The sequence below is a fragment of the Erythrolamprus reginae genome, chromosome 1 (assembly GCF_031021105.1).
Source record: "Erythrolamprus reginae isolate rEryReg1 chromosome 1, rEryReg1.hap1, whole genome shotgun sequence".
Lineage (NCBI taxonomy): Eukaryota > Metazoa > Chordata > Lepidosauria > Squamata > Dipsadidae > Erythrolamprus > Erythrolamprus reginae.
This window is the reverse complement of record NC_091950.1, coordinates 237,091,882-237,119,253: the sequence shown is the minus strand read 5'-3', so window position 1 is coordinate 237,119,253 and position 27,372 is coordinate 237,091,882. Positions and strand designations below refer to the sequence as shown.

At 38.0% G+C, this 27,372-nt stretch overlaps 2 protein-coding genes across 3 annotated transcripts in view; one reads left to right on the top strand and one right to left on the bottom strand.

Annotated features, from left to right (window-relative positions):
- PCSK2 (proprotein convertase subtilisin/kexin type 2) overlaps positions 1-15,190 on the top strand; it is a 137,099-nt gene extending 121,909 nt beyond the window's left edge. Inside the window, exons 10-13 of one of the 2 annotated variants that reach the window (XM_070732583.1) lie at positions 2,130-2,230; positions 5,224-5,451; positions 10,512-10,777; positions 15,068-15,190. In XM_070732583.1, the coding sequence (XP_070588684.1) occupies positions 2,130-2,230; positions 5,224-5,451; positions 10,512-10,777; positions 15,068-15,108 (636 nt within the window). In that variant the 3' untranslated portion in view covers positions 15,109-15,190. Of the gene's footprint in view, positions 1-2,129; positions 2,231-5,223; positions 5,452-10,511; positions 12,199-15,067 lie in introns of those variants that run through there. The other variant, XM_070732582.1, reaches the window with a different exon arrangement.
- Positions 15,191-23,725: 8,535 nt separating this feature from the next.
- Positions 23,726-27,372, bottom strand: part of BFSP1 (beaded filament structural protein 1) — a 29,105-nt gene continuing 25,458 nt past the window's right edge. The window contains 3 exon segments of the mRNA XM_070738128.1: positions 23,726-24,751; positions 26,071-26,094; positions 26,097-26,155. Coding sequence (XP_070594229.1) covers positions 23,805-24,751; positions 26,071-26,094; positions 26,097-26,155 — 1,030 coding nt within the window. The 3' untranslated portion in view covers positions 23,726-23,804.

Genomic DNA, 27,372 nt, shown 5'->3' with positions numbered 1-27,372 from the left:
AAACCTGAGGGAACAATATATAACACTAGATGAGAAAAAAGCCTATTTTACTGCTGTTTAATGAAAAAACTAAGGATTGGCTGAAAGGACATTTACTTTTGGAGATTCTCATTATTTGGTGAGAAGACAAACATGGAAAGGTCATACAATTCTTTATGAAAATCAAGCAAGCCAATCTTCATCTCTCTACTCAACAGTGGTGACCTTTTAGTTATAATCTGAGGAATTATAACTTTAATATTGTTTTAAATAAAAGTTTTCAATTATATATATATATATATATAATTGGGCCAAAATATATCTATCCTAGTCTCCCTTAATTTTCAAATTCAGCATGGTTTTGCTGAATTTGAAAATTAAGGGAGACTAGGATAGATCTATTTCAGCCTTATTTTGGCCACATCAGCTAGCCATACCTTCACTGGGACTTGAACTTTCAACCTTTGCCTTGTAAGGCAGACAATTAACCTCTAGGCTACAGTATCCAATCCCTTCAGCTCTGTACCAGGGAAGGGTTACATGTTTTTTGTGTCGAATCACCCTAGTATACTGAAGGAACATCATAGCTCCTTTTTTGCCTCTTGGCCCAACCCAAGGCCATTTCCGAGGCAGTTCATTTATTCATAGCCGAAAAACTATATTCTGTATGTGTCGCATGTTTTTGCTGAATTTGAAAATTAAGGGAGACTAGGATATATATCAATCCCTCAATTTTCAAATTCAGCAAAAAAAATGTGACACACACACACACACACACACACACACACACACACACACACACACACACACACATATATATATATATATATATATATATATATATATATATATATATATATATAATATACTGTATATGTTTTTTGTGTTTCAACCTGTTTGAGAAAATGCATGAAGTTGGTATCAGATAACAATTAATGTCAGTCTATATGCAAGTACATTTGGTAGAATAGTTCAGTTTTAAAATTAAGCAAAACTAGATGTGGAAATTAAAAATGTATGCAGTAAAATGTTAATTAAACAGTTGCTATAACATTAAAAAGCCTTTAACTATAAACATGGAAACCATCTGGCTGTAATGCACAGTGATAGTTGCCCATCAACTCAGGAAAAAGCACTTTAAGGAATTGCAAACAGATGTTCTCCTCACTGAATTCTCCAGCTTCACATTTAGTTTAAGGATCTGCATACAGGCTTTACATCTGTGTGGTCAAACTTCTTGCTATCAAATCTGAAGTTCCACACAACCAGTTACCTGTTGTTGGGAAAAAAAACTATGGGAAAAAAAGTCCATAAAAGTCAGATTCAATTCTTTCTGTAATAGACAATGTCAAGGTTGGGTTGGCTGATAATGGAAACCACATTGCTGATTTCATGATTATCACAAGATTGGTTTACTCTAAAAATCTAACACCAAAAGATACATAATATATCACTCTGTAGTGACTACATAATCTCAACAAACAAATGTACCACATTCTTGGTGTTATACTGTGGTGAATTTTATCCATAAACTCCATGAATGGAACTCATTCACAGGAAGTTGCCATTAAAAGTAAGTTGGGAAACATCATATATGGCCAATCCTCCTTTATCTAGATTTATCCTAAATATGTCCTACAGTAGGGGTTTTCTGTCTCCTAGAATATGTTCTAGAGCGGGAATATCCAAACTTGGCAACTTTAAAACTTATGGACTTCAACTCCCTGAATTTTCCAACCAACATGAAATTCTGGGAGTTGAAGTTTACAAGTCGTAAAGTTGCCAAATTGGACATTCTTGCTCTAGAGTAATGCTTCTCACCCTTGGCAGCTTTATGGTGTGGGGACTTCCCAGAATTTCCATTCTGGCTGGGGAATTCTGGCAGTTGAAGTGCACACACTTAAAAGTTGCCAAAGGTGAGAAACCCCGGAGCAGGAAACCTTGGAGAATGGCATGGAGACAATTAGGTACAGAAAACAGTAAGCAATGCTTACATTACACAAGCAAGAAACTACCAGTAAGGACACACAAAAAATGAACACTTCTTAGGAAGAAGTGATTATTCTGTTTAATATTTCTTGTTATCTCTTTGTACGCCTTGAAGACTCAAGTATCATTTATCTAATTAAGCTGCTTGTACTTTGTTGCAGGCTACAACAGATCTATATGGCAACTGTACATTACGCCACTCAGGAACATCTGCAGCTGCCCCAGAGGCTGCAGGAGTGTTTGCACTGGCCCTGGAAGCAAAGTAGGTGAAAACAATTTTGTTCTAAATGCAAATCGCTCGATGGCTTGGAATCCAATTTTAAGCATCCATGAACTGAACATCAATTGCTATCTAAAGCAGGCTGCCCATGAAAACCAGATTTTGGGGTTTTTTTAGAAATTGTGCAAGGAGGAAAAGGATATTTTTTTAAAAAAATTCAAAAGGATTTAAAACCATGCAGGTTGCTTCTGTATTACTTGATCTTCCTATATTGACAAAAGAACTTGAAACCACTTTTGATGCAATTGACTCCATCATGGCCTCTTTATCGGCTGCACATATTTTTGAAACTTGTCAAGAGGGCTTAATTCTTTGGAATTCAGTTAGGTTAACATTAGAGTAGGTACATGGAAGATGGCACTTATTCTTGAAGAGTTATTGATTTCTCTAATGCATTTTTAACTCATGGTCTCTTAAAGATCTGTCTCCTCCTGTTCAATCCTGGCATGGCTTAGTTATTATCATCCTGATTGCTTTTAGTTGTGCATAATTTCTTAATATACTGTATTGATTTCTATAGTCTTCTAAGCACACTTATTGGATATGTAGGATCTATCTAATCCAGTGATGGCAAAACTTTGTTTGGAGGGGGGAAGCATATCTAAGCAGGTGCCAAAAGGGTGTGCGTGCATGTGCTAGCACACGTGCACATGCCCACACCCATTCCCTCCCCCTCATGCATGTGCACCCCTCTACACTTCTCCTTGTTAATGCACACAATCCCCCCCCCCGGCCCCACACATGCACACAGGCCTCCCTGAAGCCTGGGATGGTGAAAAAATGCCCAAACGGACAAAGTTCAGAAAAACAGAAAAGCAGTAATGGGCAGCCAAAATTTTACTGCCACACTGTGGTTTATTTTGTGGGTGTGGCTTAATGATCATGTGACTTGGTAGGAGTGGCTTGCTGGCCATGTGACCAGGTGGGAGTGGCTTGAATTATCATCATTGTTCAAGTGAACTGTTAAATCCTCAACTTACAACCTTACCAGTGTCGCTCGTGACAATTTGCTTTGTGTTTTCCCAGCTCTCCTTCCTGCCCCCCCCCCACCTCAGGCTGGGTAGCTAAGCGAACAGGTGCTGCCAGAAACATAAATGTTGCCAGCGCCGCTTCCACCCACACCTTCTGCTTGAACCTCAGGCGGGAAGTGGCCACGTGAGGCTGGAGGGGAGATGGGCAGGAGAGAGGGAAGCTCGTCCTAGGCCAGGAAGGAAAAAAGAGGAAAAAACAAGGAGCGCAGATGCAGTAGCAGCAGCAGGGGGAAAAGGGAGAGCTGAGCTGAGACCAGTAATCCAGGAAGTGACAGCCACCGATCAGCTGGAGCTGCACATGCATCTTCATTTCCACCGGTGGAACTGCGTTCCACCCTGTCCTGCCTGTTGCCCACCCGACTTCTGGTTTGCCCATAGTGCTGTTATTTGGACTCCAGAGGCTTTGGGGAAGCTTCCTGAAGCCCTAGAGTGGAAAATACAACCCAATGAGCAAATCAGAAGTCCGTTTTTCTAAACTTCCGGTTTGCCCATTGAATGGTTTTTCGCACTTCATGGTGCAAAGCCTTCCTGAAGCCTCCAGAAGGCAAAATGGCTTTCCCCAAGGCTGAAAATCAGCTGGCTCATGTGTGCATGCATGCTGAAGCTGACATAGGGCAGCGCCTCACATGTTGTCCAATATTGCTCTGTGTGCCACCTGTGGTACATCTCCCATAGGTTCGTCATCACTGATCTAATCTATCTTCTATCATCTTATATCACGTGTATATCTACACTATATCAGTATTGTCTTCTAAATCCCATCGCTATTGGTTCACATGTGCAGAAGCATCCCGGGTGGGTAGGCGGAAACTCTCGCAGCCACTGCTACTGGTTTGCTGAACTGGGTCAGACTGGGAGCAACCCACCACCTGCACTATATGTCTGTATCTATATCTATATCAAACTTCTATTTCCCCTTCATTGTCATCTGCTGGGGTATATGTCAAAATCTGCAAGATTATGCCACAAACCAAGACCTGTCATGCACTACTGTAACATACACATACAAAAGGGGCAGGACTTAAATAATGACATCACACTCATTTCCCCCAGATACACACCCCAACCCCAGGCAGAAGCACCTGCTTAGATACGCTTTCCCCCCAAAAAATAAGACATTCCCTGATAATAAGGTCAATTGGGCCTTTGAGCACATGGCAATAAAGCCAAGTGCTTATTTCAGGGTTCAAAAAAATATATGACAAGGTGTTATTTTGGTGGGAAAATGGTATACTGTACTACTATTTATCCACAGATCCATGTATTTTTTTAAAATATTGATTTTATTGCATAGTACTTATCCTTGATTGTTAAATCAGAATTTGCCATAAGACATTATTAGAGCTTTCAGGATAGTAAGGGGGAGTTAGGTGGCTGAAATAACCCTCTAAGCAAGAATTATCAAACTCACATCATCACAGCATCATCATGTTTGACTGCCCTGCTCTAAACATTCAAATATATTTGAATGCAATTTTCAAATCATTTAGTTTTACAGAGATAGGGTTGGTCATAACGTTGGTCTTCCTTTAAAAAAACACAGCTCTGAGAAAGTCCATAATGAATCTTTGTTAGCACCAGTTATTGAAAGGTGATTATTCACCAGTTTAAGTGTTAAGCAAAAATCAAATCAAAGGAAAACACTGGGGTGATGTGCGTAATGATAGTAGTAATAGTGGTAGAAAAGAGATATTGCAGACTTTTTTTCAAAAAAAAAACCCCTCATTTTCACATTCTGCACATCTTAAAACAAAGTGCAAGAAATTTCATGAATGGAAGAGTTTTCCCTCTCCTTTTGACGATTCATTGAGTCTTAAGAATGAATAATTGCTATTTTTAAAAGTCTTGCTTATTTACACAGAACAACCATCTGAGATGTACAGTGGTCTTTGCCAAAATAGATTTTCTAAAGATGTCACATATACCTATTTTGCTTTCTGGCAGTGTGGATCTGACCTGGAGGGACTTGCAACATTTGACTGTGCTCACATCCAAAAGGAACCAGCTTCACGATGAAGTTCACAAGTGGAGAAGAAATGGAGTTGGCCTTGAATTCAACCACTTGTTTGGCTATGGGGTCCTAGATGCTGGGGCAATGGTTACAATGGCTAAAGACTGGAAGACTGTTCCAGAGAGATTTCACTGTGTGGGTGGATCAGTCCAAGAGCCTCAGTAAGTAACAACACACATAAGTACCTTAGAACTTAGCATAGCTCTTTTTCTGTGCTTTCATCTCATCCTGTAGCTGAGAAAACATCACATTGGTATAAATTGCACTGTCCTTAGCCATCATACACATCACAAAAGGGATTATGCCGTGCTGCTATCCTCATTCTTTGAGGGTAGTGTTTGGTGGGTTTCCTTGAATGAAATCTAAACATCAACTGCTGGAAAGAAAACTAAGAGTGGTTATATTATTGAAAGTGTTCTGAGTGGTATTTCAACCCCCCCTCCCTTCCCCCCCTCAAAGGACCAACTATCCCTCACCCCAAAATTACAGCTTTCTTAGTTGTAGTGAAGTGGCTGACTGAATTTGTGTAGTTGAAAGACAGTTGCTGGATGAATTCTTTAAACCAGAGGTCAAGAAAGATGTTCTATATAAGGTAGAGAACTCATCAACTATGGAGAAACCTCTCAGATTGACATATTTTTTTCCAAAATAATTATTAATCTGATAGATTATCAACCTATTAGCTATTAAGATGCAGCCTTAAGATTTATACAGTTGAGAATTGAGGATTGTAGTTGAAAAGCTGTCGTTTGAAACGTTACTGTATAGATCCGTGATGGCGAACCTCTGGCACAGGTGGCACATGGAGTCCTCTCTGCAGGCATATGAGACATTGACCAGCTCAGCTCCACTGTGCATGTGTGCCTGCCTGCCACCTGCCTTCCATTGGCCAGCTGATTTTTGGGTTAGACAAGTTTAGGCTTTCTCCTTACTTTCCCAGATCTCTGGAGATTCCACTCCAGCGCTGTTTGGACAAGCAAGGTTTTCCTCCCTCCCAGCTCCATTTGGGGAAAGAAGACTTTCCCCCCTCCTACAACTGTTTTGGGATGTGATGTCAAAACAAGAGGGTCGCACGCACATGTGTTTTCTGTCGGGCTCTCTGGTAGACTCCTCCCAAAAATTCACAGGTACAAATTTCACACACACACACGTTTGAAAATCCAAAACAATGTTCTTTATAATGAAAATTCACTTAAACCAAGCCCTCTTTTGGTATAGCAAAGAGCACTCGTCTCCAAACAAACTGGTAATTTGTACAAGTCCCTTATCAGTTCTGTGATACTTAGCTTGCAGCTGTGAGGCAATTCACAGTCCTTCTTCTTTCACAAAGTGATTTAGTTTCAAAGCGGGGAAAAATCAGCACACAAAAGGTCAAAGTCAGTAAAGCAGTCAGGAAACACAATGATCAGATAATCCTCCACAATGGCTAAACCCACAGGCTGCTATTTATAGCAGCCTCACTAATAACCACAGCCCCACCCAACCACAGGTGGCCTCATTTTCTTTGATAATAATCTCTCAGTTGTTGTTGCCTATGCATCGCTCTCCGCATGCGTGGCTGTATCATTAACTCTTGTTCTGAATCCAAGGAGGAGCTAGATAATTGATCTCCTTCTAAGCTGTCTGCCACACTCTCCTCCTCCCTGTCACTCATGTCTTCTTGGTCAGAGGAGCCTTCATCAGCAGATTCAACTGGGGGCAAAACAGGCCTGCAGCATGTGGATGTCTCCCCCACATCCACAGTCCTTGGGGCAGGAGCTGGGCCAGAGCTAACCACAACAATGTGCAGGGAACGGGGCATGTGGGAAGGGCATTCCATTATGGGTGTGGGCACTCGCGCACATGCAACAGTGTGCACACACACAAACTTTTGGCACTCAATGAAAAAAAGGTTTGCCATTACTAGTATAGATGTTTGTATCACATCACAGCATGCACAGCATAGTTGTTAAGGTATGTTCTTCAAAAGGTTTCTCTGTGGGGCTGATCTTTCAAGTAATTTTCTGACTTCTGAACTAGTCCTTGCACTACTTCAGATGTCAGATGGCAAGGTTTTTCAGAAGGGGCTTACCACTGAGGACTGAGAGAGGGTGATTGGCTCAAGCTGGCTTTGTGGCTGAGATGGGTCTAGAACTTCTGGTCTCCCAATTTCTAGCCTCATGCCTTACCCACTGCACCAAACTGACTCATGAAAGGTATGGAAGGGAAAATATACAGCATATGTTGAAGGCATACCTGTGACAAGTTATAGATTGAGCCTTTTAAAACAAGATTCCATTAAGAGAAGATGGGAAGAGTTTAACACAGCAGGTGCCAGGTTGTTAGAAGCACAAGAATTAAGTCCTTCAATTGCATGTGTTAAGCTGAAAGGGAACTAGTCAATTTCAGGTTTCCATGTTCTAGATCCATCAGTCAGCTGATCTCTTTTTTAAAAAAGAAAGAAAAGAGGAACCATCTGCAGTAGTCAATTTCTTGTCTGATTTGCAGCCAAGTCAGCACTACAGGATTTGTGTTGCATTGAAAAGAATGGGGCAGGTTTACAGCACACCTGTCTAGCTATAAGTAAGCCTATCATAGCCCTCAATTGTGTCATTTAAGTCTCCTCCATGTGCCATGGATTGTCTAGATGAGAGGTTTTTCATTTGCCCAGGGAAAAAATATCATTAATTTCATGCCAAAACACTTTGGCTCAGTTTCACTTTGGCTCAGGCTGTGGGCTGCCTATAAGAAGAAGTTTTTTTCTGGTATGATCATGTCTTCCGAATCAGTGAGTGGAACATATTTTTTTACCCACAGTAAGCATCTGTATTGATGAGTCCTTAATCCAATTTAAACTTACAAAACTGTTGCCTCACTTCAATGGATTAGATATCCTTCACTAACTTTCCATGTGTAGGAATAAAGAACAGGGTTATTCAATATGATTCAGATTATCCACTCTTATTTAGAGGGAGAAAATTGGAGTAAGTAAACCCAGCTTGGCAATTACATGGCATTTTCCTTCTGATATGAAGCCAATGTGATAGGCTGAATCAAAAATGGTCAGGAAATGCCTTCTGGAAAAGAGCTCGATGCTCCATTCCTCACTTCTAACAACAGAAAATAGATTTTTCTATAGGTTGGAATGTAGCAGAACCTGAGTGTCTTACTGTCCTTTCCAATAGATCTTCTTTCACGCTTGTTTTTTCTTTTTTTTGGTGGTGTTGGTAAAAACAAAAGCTGCAACAAAAGAGCATAATTTCTGTCAGTGTATCTATTCCTTTCTAGTGACTAGGACACTGAAAGCAAATAGGAAAGGAAAGGAAAGGAAAGGAGGAGAGAAGAGAGGAGGGGAAGGGAGGGGAAGGAATCTGTATTATTGTAAGCAGGTGGTTGAAAGTAAGGAGATTATGCTTCATCAAATTTGAACAAAAGCAAGTGCCTATTGAGAGATGGCTGGAATGTGAGTTTCTATGATTGAGATCTGTTAATTTACTTAATGGCCAATATTGGTTCAGCCAATACTTTATTAAAGATAGTGACTGCCAACCAACAGAGAACATAGCAGCCTGGCAGCCAAAATTAGATAGGAAAATGTAGATGCTGAGGAGGACGGAATGTGGTATAGTACTGTTGTAAAACAGAACAAAGATTGCATGTCCGTTTTACTAAACCTTCCTTATAAAATTAACCCTTTTCATATATTTCCATATTTCTAACTTCTGTTTGTGTTGGTTATTATGAGATCAATATTAATTTGATGAATATTATTGTAAATATTATGATTATTATTTCTCAATAGTATTTGTACGCAGACAACACACTGCCTATTTAAGAAATGGAATTTTTTATACTTAATAAAAAAAATTCAAAAAAGAACAAAGATTTATTCTCTCGGAAGGAATTAAGATGGTTCAGGTAGAAAATAGCATATCTGAATCACAGCTGAAAAATATAGGCACACGATGCATTTGTATTGGGCTGGGAGTAAGAATAGGATTACAACATCCACTCTTGCATTCAGTGATATAACTATATTGGTAATGAGACAAGCAGGCAGTTTGAATCTACCCAAGGTTCTCTTTGTAGAAATGCTGATTATAAACTTAAATAATAAATAGAACCCTATAAAGAAGTTACAACCTGAAAGGGAAGCACACAATTTCATGATCTCATAAAGCTCCCCCCAAAACATATTTTTTTCGGTGGGCCTGAAGAGCACAAATGGAGCCAGAGCCAGTCAAGTGGCTGATTTAATTGTGTTCTTTATTTATTTGATTTATTTGATTTATTTGATTTTTATGCCACCCTTCTCCTTAGACTCAGGGCGGCTTACAACATGTTAGCAATAGCACTTTTTTTAACAGAGCTAGGCTATTGCCCCCACAATCCGGGTCCTCATTTTACCCACCTCGGAAGCAGTGTTCCCTCTAATTTTTTTTTGAGGTGGGCAGAAAAGTATAGTGTCTGAGCAGCAGTCCCTTCGGGACTGGGCGGCACAGAAATAATAAATAAACAAACAAACAAACAAATAAAAAACCCACCCTGTTTTGCCTCAGAGAATTTCAAAATAAAATACTGTACTGTGTGTCTATAACAGTGAGCTCATCAATATCAAAATGCCACTTAAATAGTTGAGCTAGTTTCAAACTAGATTTTGATTTTCTTTCTCTCTTCCTTGCTCCCATTCTTTTTCTTTTTCTTTTCCTTCCTCTCTTTTTTCTTTCTGTTTCTCTCTCTTCCTCTCTTCCTCTCTCTCTCCTTCCCTCTCACTCTTTCCCTCTCAGCTTCTGGGCAGGTTTGGAAAACTCTGAGTTGATGATGATTTTTAAGTGAGCGATTGCTCACTGCTCAGGTTAGAGGGAACTATGCTCGGAAGGATGGAAGGCTGAGTCAACCTTGAGTCGGTGATGAGATTTGAACCACTGACCTTCAGATCTACAAGTCAGCTTCATTGGCTGCAGTGCACCTGCTGCACCACCCCTTAATGCCAGCAAGGATGGGGGTGGTTTTTTGCTCTGAGTTTTATTATATGAGGGGGGGGGGGTTAAGGTTGTAAGCCATCAAGGAGTCACCTATGTGTGAGTTTGGATAAACTACATAAATTTGTATGTAAAAATAAATCACCTATTAATTATCTTGATTCAGATTTTTCATATTTTCATTCCAAGTCTCAAACTGAACTTTGATGGGTACTAAGGAAACCATGATATTCAGCATTGCTTTTCTTTGCAAATCCTAGGAAAATACCACCCGGTGGCAAGCTGGTTCTGACACTTTCAACAGATGCCTGCGAGGGGAAAGAGAACTTTGTTCGTTATCTCGAACATGTTCAAGCAGTTATCACAGTGAACGCTACGAGAAGAGGTGATTTGAATATCAACATGACCTCACCAATGGGAACAAAATCCATCTTGCTGAGTCGGCGGCCAAGGGATGATGATTCCAAAGTGGGCTTTGACAAGTGGCCTTTCATGACTACACATTCTTGGGGAGAAGACCCCAGAGGTACTTGGGTTCTCGAAGTTGGGTTTGTTGGGATCTTGCCCCAAAAGGGAGTCCTGAAAGAATGGACATTAATGCTACATGGAACTCAAAGTGCACCCTACATAGACCAAATAGTGAAAGATTACCAGTCTAAACTGGCCATGTCCAAGAAGGAAGAGTTGGAAGAAGAATTAGATGAAGCAGTAGAGAGAAGTCTCAAAAGTATATTAAACAAGAATTAGCACTGCTTTGCATGCCAAATGGCTAGATTTCCCCTTTGTCCTTTCCTGTATGTCCCCATTAGGCATATAACATTCATTGTCTCTCAATCACTATCCGACCTTTTCATTCTACAATGATACATTGTCTAATTTAACTACAGTGGAAATTTCTGAATTCTGAGCCACAAATACATGATTACAAACCAATTACTTTGCAAAAGTGTGTGTCTAACTATTTTCATTTGAAAATCAATTATTTCAGGGAAGGGTGTTTTATTTTGTTTTGCTACATTTGACCTCATGCAACTTGAAACAATCAACTGGCAACATTTCTTTATATATTTTTATAGTGGAGACATAATTTACAATTTTATTTTAAATTTTGGAAGAGATCATTGATGTAGACTTGTTGAAATATTGCCAGTTATTTTAAAAAGGGGAAATAAATATCAGAATTTGGGGCTCTAAATTATATTTTATTTATGTTTCCATGAATTGCTTTGAAATTAAACAAAGATAGCTGCAAAATCTTGCATCATTCTCCTGCTGAAAACTTTCCTCATTGCTGGCTGCTATTGGCCTTTGAAAAGTCTATATTCACTAACCAATATCTTCACCAGCATTTAGCAGTAAGAAAGAGATTTTTGGGGGCAGGAAACTGGTGCAACTGTTTTATTTATTTATTTATTAAATATGTTTTCTGCCATAAGGCAATGGTTTATGTATTTTTTTTCCTTAAAAAACCCCCCTCTGGTCTCCAAAACTCATCAAAACTTTAAGCACAGTTTTGGGGTTTTTTTTTTTTTTTAAAGTCTGAAATACAGTTTGGTCCTAAGATCAATTCAAACACATTCCCAAAGCTAATAAAATAAGAAACATAGCTTGTCAATAGTTCTAGAATTCACAAACTGCAAGCCTATTATATCCTTGAGCTAAGCCCATTGAATTCAATGGAAGTTAATTTTGGTTATATAAGAAGGAAATTGTCCTGAAATAAATAGATGATTTTTATGGGCAAGTTTATGGGTATTAGTGGAAGCATCTCCTTTTTCTTTTTTTAATAGTTCTTTTGAGAGACCAGTCTGTACGAATAATTCCCAGTTTATGTAGCATACCTTGACAACTAAATTTGTTGCTTGTTAAATAATTTCCTAAAGAGCGGGGAGATACGTATTCTTTGGAAGATACATCTAAATAAAATACTATGTAGAGTTTCTGCTATATTCATAATCCCCACATGAGCTATAGTGTGGCTATTCTTTTGAGATCTTGAGTTCTAAGCTAGAAGTGATAATTGTGCCCAGCTCATAGTCCTGCTTAGATTACTTTTGTAATACCTTCATGTGAACAGATATACAGTGTTCCCTCGCTTTTCACGGGGGATGCATTCCGAGACCGCCCGCGAAAGTCGAATTTCCGCGAAGTAGAGATGCGGAAGTAAATACATTATTTTTGGCTATGAACAGTATCACAAACCTTCCCTTAACACTTTAAACCCCTAAATTGCAATTTTCCATTCCCTTACCAACCATTCAGATTATTACTCACCATGTTTATTTTTAAAAGTTTATTAAAAAAAATATTTATTAAAGGCAGACGAAAGTTTGGCGGTGACATATGATGTCATTGGGTTGGAAAAACCGTGGTATAGGGAAAAAACCCGCAAAGTATTTTTTTAATTAATATTTTTGAAAAACCGTGGTATAGACTTTTCGCGAAGTTTGAACCCGCAAAAATCGAGGGAACCCTGTTATATTAAAAGATGGATCAGGCAAGCTAATCCTTGATCCCAGTTTGCCAAATCATGGTTTAGGAAAACAGTGCAGTAATAGTGATAGTGACTATAGTGAGATTCCCACTAATGATGTGGAGCATCTTTTAGTGACCTATTGCTACCAATGAAGCAAAATATATTCTCTCCTTATTATTGTTATTTCAGCACAACTATAGTTGGATAACATTAAAAGGTGTTTCATGTGTCTTTGAGGATCCAACCTTTCTCTTTTCAAAGGCAATGAATGATTATGTTGATTGGAGAGAGTAATTAGCTTCTTTACCAATACCTCATGGCCACTTCTTAATCTCTTCTCATCTCTGTCCTCCCATCTAAAAGAACTTTGACCTCAAACACCAAACTTCTATTTATGATAATAAAAGTTGCCCTGGTGGATTCCACAACAATGAGACACATTTTACATCAAGCACATCAAATGGATATGCATAGTAGTAACCTGCCTGGCAAAATTATTGACCCAAAATCCTGAGGAGAAAATACTCAAAACTCAATCAACATTCATCTTTCTCTTCACTCCTCACTAATATTCTCACAGTGAGGAGAAATGATGAGAAGGACTGTTTTAATTTAAAAAAAAATTATTTTGCATAATTTGGAGATATGGGGGAAGGTTGCTGAAGCTCTCCTGTTCCATAGAAATTCCAGAGTGCAGAAATCAGAATGATGTCCAAAATTTAGTGTACAGAGAATTTGATGCCAAGGAGGTAATAATGTCACTGGACACTTCTGTGAATCTACATTCAGCACAAATATTGCAAGAGATTGGAGGGGAAAAGATTTCTTATGTGAGAATTTGGACTGTGTGAAATGAGAGCAAAAGCAAGTACAATTTGGTGCTCACATTAATGGCTTCAAAACCCAGCAAGTAATGTTGTTTTACCCTTTCCTTGATGCTTTCATACTGGGCTTTGAATTCTTAGGCGCATCCCAATTTTTTACTTCTACTAACACTCTGCCTGCAAATAATGACTCTAATGAAATGTGGAATAATTAGTGTCTAATTCTCAATGCAAAATGCATTAAGGCACACATAATTTGTGCAGTGTTTCATACAAATTTATGGGCTGCAATAATGTTGAACTCTCTCTCACACTTCTTTCTGTTTCTCCAGTTTTTAATATGTGGTATTTGCAAAGATAAAATCTCAAGCATTTATATTACAAACCTGGCTATTCAGAAGTTGGATTTTGGAAATTTATAAATCAAAGGCATGCTTAATGAAGCCTCAGAACTGAAATAGCCTGGAAACATATATGTAGATGTATCACTTGATCTCCTAGTTACAGGAATCGGTGAATAATAAGACACCAATACTTCCAATTAAAAACTATCATGAATCCAATCATTACAGAAAAGGGGGGGGGGGAATAAAAGCCATACAATTTAAAAACAGATTATAAAAAGTAATAATATAGAACTAAAATGATTAGTGGTACAAAAATAAAGCAAGCAGTGAACCAATCTCATTTCTCTTGGGAAATAGTTCAGAAGCTAAGGGTTTTTTTCTACTCATTGCTTAGCATTTCAGGTGAACCAAAAAAAATCCAGAGTCTGTAGACCAAAACCAGCAAGGCTTATAACAAGCTCTACAAAAACTCTCCAATACATACAATAGGCGTAGAAGCCACATTTTTTACCATATCAAGTTCAAAAACATTTCATTGGCAATTTTCTGTTAAACATGTTGAATAATAATCTCAAAAAAGGAACTAGAGTGTGAAACACCCAGATGTTCATTCTTCAAAGAAAAGAACCACTAGTTTATCGCTAAAACTGGGCACAGATTTTCCTGGCTCTTTTGTCTCTCAATTCTGCAAGAATAACCCAGGAACCCCAGGTTAAGTACCTCATATTTTTTGAAATAATGTCAATCCATAAAATAGTGTCTTCTGAATTCCATATTAGCTTATTTGTTGATCAATATCTCTGAGTTTCCATCCTTCAGCAACATTTAGGACCTTTATGGAATCCTAAAAAAGAATTTAGCTATTTCTTATTACATGTCTCCGATGCAACTTTTTAAATTAGGATAATTATGCAGGATATTATTTAAAATTTAGTTTGAAAATTGAAGAATTTGGCTAAACAAAATTGAGCTCTTTGAGGATTAACCCGTTTTCTCTCTTAAGGAAATATTTAAACATTTCTCAACAACTCCGTACAACCTGAAAGTGTGTAATTTTGTCAGAAATAAGATCAAATGGCACCATTATTTCATTTGTTTTGCACTAAATCATTCTTTGACTAACAATATCAACTGTATAATTCCATCACCTTTTTTTTTCTGCCTTTCAGGTGAGAAGGCCAATGGGAGTCTTCTGAAGGAAAAACTATAGTTTCTTAAATAAAAGCAATGTTATATAAAGCCCTGAATAGAAAGGTAAAAAGTATAAGACAAACAAATTAGAATAAATTGGGTTTACAGCAATTAATATCCAATACTTCTTTTGTACAGAGATGAGATACAGAAATAAAAGCGATAGAGACAAAAAAAAACCCTGATCCTGCAGAAATTATTTGATTTAGCCTCTTAAATCTAAAGTAAGAAGAATTTCAAATTTCAGTTCTGAAAATGCTTTTGCTGTTTTCACTTCCTTTCAGTCCCTATCTTCCTTTTTAACTTAACGTTGCACTACATTGACAGCATTCACTGCCAATGTAATTTTTCTTTATTTCCTGCTTAATTTGAAAAAAGATAGTAGTGTTTACTCTTAAATAACTCTTGGGGTTATACTTCAAGGGTTGTATTTTCTGCCTGTGAATGAATGAGCTATCTGATTATTTCCAATATTAAATCATACTTAATTAAATTAAATTAAATAAATCATCACCATTTAATTGCTCCCTTCGCCTTGCCTTGTGGAGTTTTATTTATTTATAAGACAATTTATTTTAATTTGTTTGCCTTATACCTTTTACCTTACAGGTTCATGCAGGTACCAGGTTGCCTCCCTCTGAAGTGGAAAATGTTGAACTGACTCAAAATGGTGCCTGTGAGCTTTCCAAAATGTCTCCCTAATCAGATCTAGAAAATCTGCTGAATTTCAACAAGTAATCTGGAGTACAGGGATTTATGTTTTATATATACAACTATTATAGCACAACACACAGCCCTTTACATCAATTTATTCTAGTAATAGAGTTCAGGAGTCTTCTTGGTAAGATGTTAATTATTTGCTTCTTACAAAAAAAAGATAAAACTAAGGTTAAAGTGCTTGCCAGATGGCTGACTATACACAGGAGGCAAATTAATGGGAAGATGATTTTTTTTTAAAGCAAATGGAATCTTCTACTGGAATATCTGGAAGTGATTTTCATGCCTTAAGATCATGGCATGTGCAGCTGTCATATGTAGGGAATAATGCTCAAAATGCTTTCCTTGCCATCTTGAGATATTGTTGCAGAGCCAAGGGCTCTGTATCTATATCCCTTCGGTGTTAACAGCTCATAATGCCAAAGCTTAATGTACCTTGGTATATTGAGTGCAGACCCATGAGTATCTTGACTTTCCCTTTGGGAAGCCACAGGTTATCCAAAATAATTTGTTTTGCTTTGTTTTTTGTTGCTCCAAAACATGACTCTTGGCTTGGAAGCAGAAAAAGACACATTTTGTTATTTTACTCTTTTTGCTAGGAAATTTAGACACATTTGCTTGATTTTTTTTCTGCTCTGCCTGATTTGTTCCTGTAATGGGTAAGTTGTTAGAACTTCTGGAATTTAGCAATAAAGGAACATTAAATTGGATTTTGGCTGTAGATTGTTGGAGAGGTTGGGACCCCCAGGCTAATCAGCAGTGAAGGGCTACCAAAAATTTTACTACTACACTGTGGCTTATGAAGGACGCCCTGATTTTTCTTTCAAAATCTTTCAGTGCAAATTGGGTGTTCTGGGGTGGAGCCCCATTTTTGCTACCTCACTGCACCCACCCACCCTCTGGGCAGAAGCCCACCCCTGCTAATCAGTCATTTAAAGCAATGTTTCTCAAACTTGGCAACTTTTAAAAAACGTGGATTTCAGCTCCCAGAATTCTTAAGTCTGCATGTGTGGGTGGAGAATTCTGGGAGTCAAAGTCCACATATCTTAAAGCTGCTAAGGTTGAAAAACACTAATTTAAAGCATTTTAAGAACCTGGTTTCATATTGGGCTCTTGCTTCTAAACTTTACTCTCCAAGGAGTCTCTTGTGCTCTCTGAGCTTGGTTGTTTTCTTGCAGATATTTCATTACCTAAACTGCATCATCAGTGCTAGGAGCACTACTAATTTGGGTAAAAGCTATCTGCAGGAAGCAACCGATCTCAGGAGCACCAAGGACTCGTCATTTCAATCTTGATCTACAAATATTCTCCATTATTGGTCTTTATTCTCAAAATTTTTGGAGTCCCAAAAATTAATACCATTCTTATTTGCAAAATTTCAGAGAATACTAATTAAAAAGACTGGCTATGTCTTTATGGTTTGGATCAGGCAAGGACTTTACTGACTTCTTTCTATATTGCTTTTATTACACAATGGCTATGGGTTGATTCTGATTGTCCCTTTACTATCTGAGCTCCCAGGATCCATTGGCACCTTTTATGCAGTTTATCTGTTAACCAGTAGAACTATTAATCACACATATAGGGTTGCTAGGTTTTGTGCTACTGGTTTGCATGCCTCAAAGGTTAATGATTGCTTGGCGCTGAATGCAAGCACCAGGTCGTCATGGTTCTTATCTCTTATTTTTAATTCAATTTTTATTTATATTCTTCCTATTTTCTTTCTTTTTTTAAAAGAATGGACAGTGTTTACTCTCAATAGTTCCAGTCTTGTGATGGTAATAAAATGAGAAGCTGTTCAATTATTTCGTGATTTATTTGCACTTGTGCCTTGCAGTACTGGGCACAGTCAAAGATATATTTCCTTTGCAAAGTGAAAACTAAGTGTATGCATTTTTCACCAAATCAGTTTAAAAATCTACTTTCCTTGGTTAATTTGCAACGAGTAAACTGGTTATTTGAGTGTAACTGTTATAGTTACTATATTGCCACCTTCAAATCTCCCAGTATGTTTTAATTTATGATGCTCCAGTGCTAGATATCAAAAAGACATGACTATTTATATGCTTGAATAAAAAGGGACATTGTGCATTCCAGGTGCATAACATTACAACATGTGAACAATTATGATGCACACCAGACAAATGTGAACTCTGTTGATCACATAGAACATAGAACTTACATGTGTATTCTGACATATGGGAATCATGTGAATTTATAATACGACCACAAATTGTTCATAACCTAAAACTCCACCTGCATAATGGGTCCTTATTCTTTTTTGGGATACTGTGCAAAAAGATACAGGCTCTAGGACCCTAGGAATCTTGTGAGTGGTGAGACTTGAAGGAAGATAGAATATTCTCAAACTGTGTACTGATCTGCAAATATTGGCATTATTAAATGAATTCTGGATTTTTTGTTTATTTGTTTACTGTTATGAATGGAAATTGGTACACCTTTTAAAACCCATGAATGTAAAACAGAGTTAAAGAATACACTGGGGCTTGTTCTATTCTCAGATTTTTGCATGAATGTGAATGTTTTAATACTTGAAAGAGAAGGATTTGTAATAACCAAATTCTTCTGACAGCAGCACAAAAATTCTCAGCCACAATTGAGCACACTTTAAATTCAGAGACTTCCATTCCCTTTGAGGAGAGAAGCACGTTAGAATCATATGCATCAGTATTTGTGGCTATTTTTGCATGGAACACTTTTATAGTGGAAAAACGAGGAAGCCGTTGAATAAACAAGTTGCATTGGCATAAATACTCCCTAAAGCTAATTGAGAACAGACTGAATCTTGTTGTTTTGTTTTTGTGATTTTTTAAAACTTAAGGAGCATACAATATGAACATGCATATCTGAGAGTAAAATTTGCTTCTACTGGATGACCATCAACTCTATTCTAGTCCTGCATGAAATAATTGTGCCATAGAGAAGAATATCCCTATTGGCATAATGCATTTTCATCAAATTCAGCAGTAGCAGGGAACTCAATACTGTAGGCACTGCAGTTATCTTTCTTTGCTGGTTCAGTTCATCTTTACCTACATATGTAACCTTTCAACCTTTGAAATTTAAAGATTTAAACTTTTGCTATACTACAGTATATGGAGTGTGTAGTAGCAGCATACTGGCATTATCGTATGTTATATATTTATATAGACACATCCTATTGTAAATAAGAATAAGAATTTATTGCATATATGCATACATACATACGTATGTGTGTATGCATTTCTAACATGTGCATAGCCCATGCAAATTTATTTACTGTGAAAGCAAAAATGACAATAACGTCTAAGAAAATCTTCTAATTGATAATTGAGGGGCTCACTGAATTTATATGTAGAGATGCCATTGCCGTGATGTAAGTTTTCCATTTGAACATTAAAAGTCTTATATTGTAGCAAAATAACTAAATGGGTGTATATATTTTCATAATCCCAATGGAAGAGCAATGCTAAAGAGCAATGGCACATTTTGATATTAATAGTATTATTATGTAGATACATTCAATTTGTAGGATTTTTATTTATTGTATGCATCAGAATGCAGTTATGAGTCCTTTTTTTGATACTGCTGATGCAAAATGATGTTTATTTATTATAATTGTTTTTTTTAATTGGGAGTCATGGGATAAATTGTATATAGACAATGAACTATGAAGCTCTGTTTTATAATATGAGTAAAAATAAAGAGATGTTGTAAAGCAGTAGATCCAAGCACAATTGCTTATCAGTAACTTATGTGACAGTGTAGTCTTTACATTTAGATAAGACTAAAATATGGCAGAACATGTTGGTATGATTGTTTCAGAGGTTAGGTAAAGAAAACTTATACTTTCTCAGAAAGGCAGTCTATTCTCCTTCTGCCTTTTTTATATTTAGACTAAATATAATCTAAGAACAAGTGAAATGAGAAGCTGAAGTTCCAAAATGTCACCAAACCATCCACTGAAATATACATGTGAATCAGTTTGCTATAGTAATAGGCTGTTTTTTAATTAATTAATGTATTTATACATGGACCGTTACAAACTGTTTTCTGCGGCAACCTAAAAAAAATACTTTAGAACTGTGTAAAACCTACAAAGCTAATTATGTGGAAGAGCTGGATTGCTTTCCATTAAAACATAGTAAATTGGACATCAGGAGAACTTCTACAGGAAGAACATTTCACAAACTAGATAGAACTATGGAAAAGGCCCATTTCTCATCCACAGCTGGTACATCGTAAGGTAAGAGAAGACTGATAATGAGGCACATTGTTTCAAGTATTCAAGCACCAGGATTAATAATACAGTACTGGATTTTTTATTTTATTTTTTTAAAAAAAGAAGCTCTGGGAAGATATTTATGTTCTTTCAGAGCATCACAAAATACAATACATTGCAATCTAGGGGCCATAGCTTGGTTGGGGGGGGGTGTTAAGTGATAGATACACTTATCATCTAAAACCTTTTTTAAAAAAAATTTATTCTTCAGGGATTTCTTAGCAATTGAGAAAGATGAAAACTTACCATGGGCAAAACTGAAAGGTCGGGTTCTGACCAGTTCTGGAGAACCGTAGAAGAAATTTTGAATAGTTTGGAGAACCGGTAAATATCACCTCTGACTGACCCCATCCCCATCTATTCTCTGCCTCCTGAGTTCCAGCTGGTTGGGAGGAACTGGGGATTTTGCAGTAACCTTCCCCTGGAATGGAGTGGGAATGGAAATATTGCAGTATCCTTCCCCTGCCAAGTCCGCCAAGCCACACCCCAAACCACAACCACAGAACTGGCAGTAAAAAGTTTTGAATCTCACCACTGGTGAAATCCACTGTTTAGAGAGTTTTGCCTTAGAGTCTACTGTAAGTTTTGGTTCCATTCTCTCATCTTTAAGAGTTGTGTACGTAATCAGATGCATACCTATTGTTTCTTTCATGAATGCAACACCCTTTTCAATGACAAGGAATCATCAGTTCTATAAATGGAGCCAAATGAATTTATTTGAAAGTAAATGAGAAAGCTATGTGGACAGGAAATGCCCACTTACAGTACCAGATCTATATCTCCAAGATTGGATTAAGATAACTATGAGTAAAAGTGGGGGGGGGGGATTACAGCAATGTAATACTTACCTTCATTGCTATGCATTTTTAGATATGCTTCAGCACTGTGACCTGCAGCTTGGCTATTGCAGCAGTTCTAAAACCTTTGGTAAGAAATTCTCAATAAAATGGATCTGCTCAAAAATCAGACTGATTGACAACAGACTATACTACCCACAAACCTGGGGTCTATTTTTCCGGTGAAATTTGAGCCACCGTATAAAAATCCTCATGTTAAAGCAATGCTCTTTTAACTTTATGTGTTCCGTAGTTTACCCAAAATGGAAATATACAACTCAAATTCCTATTTAGCTAACTCACTGCATAAGATTACTCGGCCTTTTTATCATGCAACAAACAAATCATCAACTATCACTAAGCTTACAGTCAAATGATTGTAACTGCTGTTGATGGCAATGAACATAAAGGCTTGGTAAATGTCCAAGAGATCCAGATATACAGTACTTATCCTGTTCACAACTGCTTGGAGAAAATACGATGCAGAAGGGCTCCTTAAGTCCAGTGATGGGTTCTTCTGCCACTCTATTATTTAAAAAGTTATCTATGAGTTCCAACTAGTAATATAGGTTTTGCATCCACCAGCTGAGACTTTGGAAAAAGTGTAAAGAAGAGCAACTAGAATTATTAAAGGCCTGGAGACAAAAACATGAGGAACGGTTGCAGGATTTGGGTTTGGCTAGTCTAGAGAAAAGAAGGACTACGGGTGACATGATTTCTATTCTATTCTAGTCTATTCTAGTCTATTCTAGTCTATTCTATTCTAGTCTAGTCTAGTCTAGTCTAGTCTAGTCTAGTCTAGTCCAGTCCAGTCCAGTCCAGTCCAGTCCAGTCTAGTCTAGTCTAGTCTCATAGAAGTATTCCCAGTATTTGAGGGGCCGCCAATGGAGGGGGGCATTATTATTCTCCAAAGCACTAGAAGGCAAGACAAGAAACAATGGATGGAAGCTAATCAAGGAGAAAAGCAACTCAGAATTAAGGAGAAATGTCCTAACACTGAGAACAATTAACCAGTGGAACAGCTTGCCATTAGAAGTGGATATTTCATCACTGGAAGTTTTTAAACAGAGACTAGACCCATGATGGTGAACCTTTTTTCCCTCGGGTGCCGAAAGCTTGTGGGCACACACTACTGTGCCTGCGCGAGAGCCCACACCCCCAATTCAAGGCCTGGAGAGGGCGAATATTGCCTCCCCTGCTCCCAGGAGGCCCAATGGAGGCCAGAAATAGCCCATTTCCCAACTTCTAGTGGGTCTGGTAGGTCTGTTTTTCACTCTTCCCAGGCTCCAGATGCTTCCCTGGAACCTGGAGAGGGCAAAAACGCCCTCCCCTATCCCCCCAGAGGCCCTCTGGAAGCCAAAAATAGCCTCCCAGAGCCTCTGTGTGAGCTGAAAATCATCTGGCCAATGCGCACATGCGTGCTGGAGCTGAACTAGGGCAATGGTTCGCATGCCAGCAGATATGGCTCCACGTGCCACCACTGGACTAGACCTTCTCTGTAATGGTATAGGGTCTCCTGCTTGAGCAGGTGGTTGGACTAGAAGACCTTGAAGGTCCCTTTCAGCTCTATTCTGATTGAGCTTAATACAGAAGTTCCTCCATTGTGTGTCATCACTACTAAAAGGCAATTGGTGCTGTGCCTGCTAATTCATATTTATATTTGGTTTTTATTTCAACCTTTATAAATGGTATGAAGAGTTGAAAGCCCTTTTGCTGTTTAATTCTCATAACTATCTATTTAAAAAGGGATAAATAAACTGCAGAAAAAAACATTTCTGGACAGGAATATACAAATATTCATATCAAATAAGTAGCTAACTCAATTGGGCTTCTGTACCAGAAACCTAAACTACGTGTTTTAATTTCTATGCAAATGTTCAGAAAAAGAGAGCCTTGGACACTTAATTAACATTCATAATTCTGTATCTAGTCTGGTCCATTGCTTAGACTTAAAAGGAAAAGCCAAGGGTTCTACTGCATTGTGCCTACAGCTCCAAGTGACTTTCTAATATTCTGCATTTTGTGGTTAAATGGCAACAAGATCCTCTGAGCAAATACATCTATGGAAGACAAAATATTTATTAAGCAAAAATCAACCAAATGGTATCAGCTAACATTCAGATATTTGTATCATCAGGAACTCAAGTATTAGTATAGTCCAAGAATCACTTCAATGAAGACATCAAATCCATTAGTATTATATTTGATACACTTCTGGACATGTGGTGGCACCAAGCCCAATGGCGCCAATCTCTTGCAAGTCAATTTGATTAAGAAAAACTTGTGAACTTAATAGTACTTCCCCCCTATTATTTTCCTTTGATCGTTGATTTAACAGGGAATAGAGAGTATTTTGGTTCTTCCCTGGAGGATTGAGACAGTTCAATTCCAAACAAGTTCTTAGGTCTAAATTAATATTTAGAGCTGGGATACATTAAACTGGATGTTCAGGTCCTTCTTTCTTTTGATGGTGTGGCTATTTTCCCCCATGTCCATTCTTCTAACTGAAGCCAACATAGGAATAATCTTGAAAAATGGGGGCTTCTGCTCAACAACAGCCTCCAGAGTTGGCAAAACTGAGCATGAGGAGTGACATTTGAATTTTATTTAAGATTCCCCAAGGTGAAACTACTACAATTTTGCTATTAGCAGAGAAATTCAACTCCACATTCACTATTTTTATCACTCAATCAGACAATATAAGGGGAGAGTAGTGAAGAATCAAGCAAAATACATGTTTTAGGCTACCAACATCAAACCATTCACATTGGTAGGGTTCCATTAATCTTCTTTAGCTTTGCTTTTAAATTAAAAAAAAAATCTGACAATCGCTTCTGTAATAATTGTAAGCTGGATTAATTGGCTGTTTGAAGGTGCATATTAATGACTTTTGTCTTCCAATTTCTTTTTGCTGGATTTCTCAGTCATGGTCTCCATAATCATAGCAGTTTCTTCATAGCTTTGCATTTTGTCATCAGAGAATTTTTCAATGGATTCTACCATTTCTACCTTCTCATAACTCATAGTGTTTGGGGAAGCTAATTCCTTATGCAAGCCATCCTGCTTCTTGCATTGCTTCTTTACATAAATTCCTTCTTCATTTCGTTCACTTGGACATGATGTGGAAAATGGTTCAGGTGCCCCAGTAAATTGCACTTTTGGAAATTCTTGTTTTTTTCCAAAATCTCTCCAGACCCTGGCTCCATCATCATCCTTCTCTTTGCCTATCAGCTTGTATTTATATTTAATGTCTTTCTGCATCCTTGATCGCTCTTGCATTCCAAGGGCTTCAAGTTCACTTTTGCAATAATCAGATCTGGGTAATTCTGGGATTGGTTTCATGCCACGTGATATATTTCCTTCAACATCCGAAACAATGACTCTACCCTTATAAGGAATAGGTAAAGAGTGGAAGCGGGTGTCATCATAGCTGCCTTTTTCTGCAATAACTACATACCCTTTAGCATGGAACCCAGTTCTAGGTTCCTGTCTTTGGTAGCATCTGACTTTCTCTTTCACTATATTGCACAATTTATCAAAAGCTTTGCTTATTTGTGCTCCATCAGGCACATCTTCTTCTGCTTTTATGAGCTCAGTTTCTTCCTTGGTACTATTGGATCCATGTTCACTTTCTGTGAGTAGTCCATCATGCTTGAAATCCATTGGAATTTGATCAAATCCTTCTTGTGGCCGGTCAAAGATTTTCTCTAAGGAAGATCCATTGGTAAGATCCTTTGGTGTAATCTCCTTCCTCTTAAACATTTTCTTTGGCAGACTTCTTTGTCGAAACTTGGCAGCAGCAATGTCTTGCATGGCCAGTGTAATGTCTACATGAATGGAGATAAAACAACCATAAATATAACATGAGATGCAGCCCACGAAAGAGGAAATGTATCATAAGCAGACATTACCTCAAATATGATTAATGAGGGTAGCTTGAACATTTGTTGAAGAAAATGTTAGTTCAGAGTGCACCCTTTGTTTAGGCAGTGTCTATACTTGCCCTTTGACTGATATACTCCAGCATGTTGGTTAAGCAAAGACAAAACCTAAATGTGATTCACTTTTAATGGCAAATTTAAATTGATTGGATTTGTTTACTATAATTTTACTTTAATGCAATTAGTATGATTACTTCTTATCTAATTGCTTGCATAATTATTGCTAATATCACATACATGCACACATTCTCAAAATAATACCTGAATGGGTGGTTAATATAAGATGAATATTTAGATGGAGCTACTGTATAGAGAAAGAAAAGAAACTTCTCCCTCCCTTTTTTTCTCTTTCTGGTTCTTTCTCTCTCTGTTCCTGTCTCTGTTTCTCTTTGTCTCTGTGTCTCTCTGTGTCTCTCTGTCTCTGTCTCTCTCTTTCTGTGTGTGTGTGTGTGTCTTACACCCACACACATGGATTACATTTTAAATTTTGTTAGATACAGTCTATACAGTCTACACTTTTCAAATCTGACTATAACCTACAAAGATGCATAGCAAAATGGACTTCTGTGATACTGTAATTCAACATTACTAGCATGATTGTGTAAGAAAATACTGGTACAGTATTTACCTGGATCCTGCTAGACAATAAAGTTCATGCAATTAACAAGAAATTAAATAAGAGAGGGTCAAGTAATGAAGACACCCAGCCAATAGTTGATCTCAAAAAGCTCAAATGGAATCAGATCAAGTCAGCACTAGAATAAAAGATCCCCAGGAAATCCCCAGGTTATAGATAATAGACTAGTCTTAAAAGTTTAAATAATAATCCTGGAAAAAAGAGCAAACCTCTTCCCCATTGTTAACAAGAACATACACAACTTATAGACATTAGAAGTTAAGGTACATGTGATAAAACTATTTTAGGTAAGAAAGAAAGTTTACTTTAATACAACCAAAATTCGGGCATAATTATTTTAGGATTTATCAGGAGACAAGATTTATTCCTGAGCTGTATATATACAAAACATTAATTCATCACAAATCTTCAGGATCCCAATGAATAGAAATGTTAACTCATTTTAAAAATAAGTATTGTGACTATGCTCTAGGAACTGTAAGGTTGGAGACCTCTCTTATTTCTAAGAAATCAATAGATGATTCGCTTGTTGTCCATCTTCCTTCAGTAAATGTAGATACTTGATTACCTGTGCCTTTCAAGGGTGGTGTCCTGAGGGTCTGTAGGTCTGTGGAAATAGGGTTACTGGAGTTCCAACAATAGCAGAATTCAATCTATCAGAATAGGGAAAAGATATAAGACTGGGTCAATAAATTCCACCAAAACAAAACCTAAACAAACATTTGAAATAACCTAGTTGGATTACATCCATGTAATTATATGCATTTGTGATATTTTAGCTATACATCTCTATTCCATGTCCACTTAGTGAAGCAATGAAAATAATGTGCTGGTGTCTGGAGGATGTTAGGATTTGGCTGGGTGTTAACAGGCTCAGATTCAACCCCGAGAAGATGGAGTGGCTGTGGGTATTGCCTCCCAAGGACAATCCCATCTGTCGGACCATCACTCGGGGGGAAACTTTTGACCCCCTTAGAGAGGGTCCGCAACTTGGGTGTTCTCCTCAACCCACTGCTGATCTTAGAACATCATCTCCTTTCAGCTGTGGTGAGGGGGACGTTTGCCCAGGTTTACCTGGTACATCAGTTGCAGCCCTACCTGGACAAGGAGTCTCTACTCACAGTCACTCATGTCCTTATTACCTCGAGAGCATTGCAATGCTCTCTACATGGGGATACCTTTGAAGAGTGTTCAGAGACTGCAGGTAGTACAGGACGCAGCTGCGTGAGCAATCATGGGCCTCCCGAGATATACCCATGTCTGTACAGTACTCTGCGAATAGCACTGGATACCAATTAGTCTCCGAACACAATTCAAACTGTTGGTTATGACCTATAAAGCCCTACATGGCATGGGACCAGATTACTTATGGGACAGTCTTCTGTCTCATACATCCCAGCGGCCGGCCGGTCCCACAGAGTTGGTCTTCTCCGGGTCCCGTCAGCCAGACAATGTTCATCTGGCAGAGCCTAGGGGAAGAGCCTTCTCTGTGGCAGCCCCAGCCCTATGGAATGAGCTCCCCCCACAGATCCATACTTCCCCCCATTCTCCCTGCCTTCCGTAAAGTTTTAAAGACCCATCCCTGGCTTGAGGCCATTGAAATTTCAATACCCTTGAATGTTTGATGCATGATGTTTGAATCTGTTTGGTTGCTTTTTAACTATGGGGATTTTTACTGTGTAATTTTATATAGATTCCTACCATGTTTATAATACCTTGTTGTAAGCCGCCCTGAGTCTCAGGAGAAGGGCAGGATAGAAATCGAATATTTTACAAATAAGTTATTTTTATTCCATTCCAAACCTGTTGCGTTGAGGTGAGCTATATGGAGTGCAATCCTCACTAACTCCTCTATATCATCTCCCTGGAA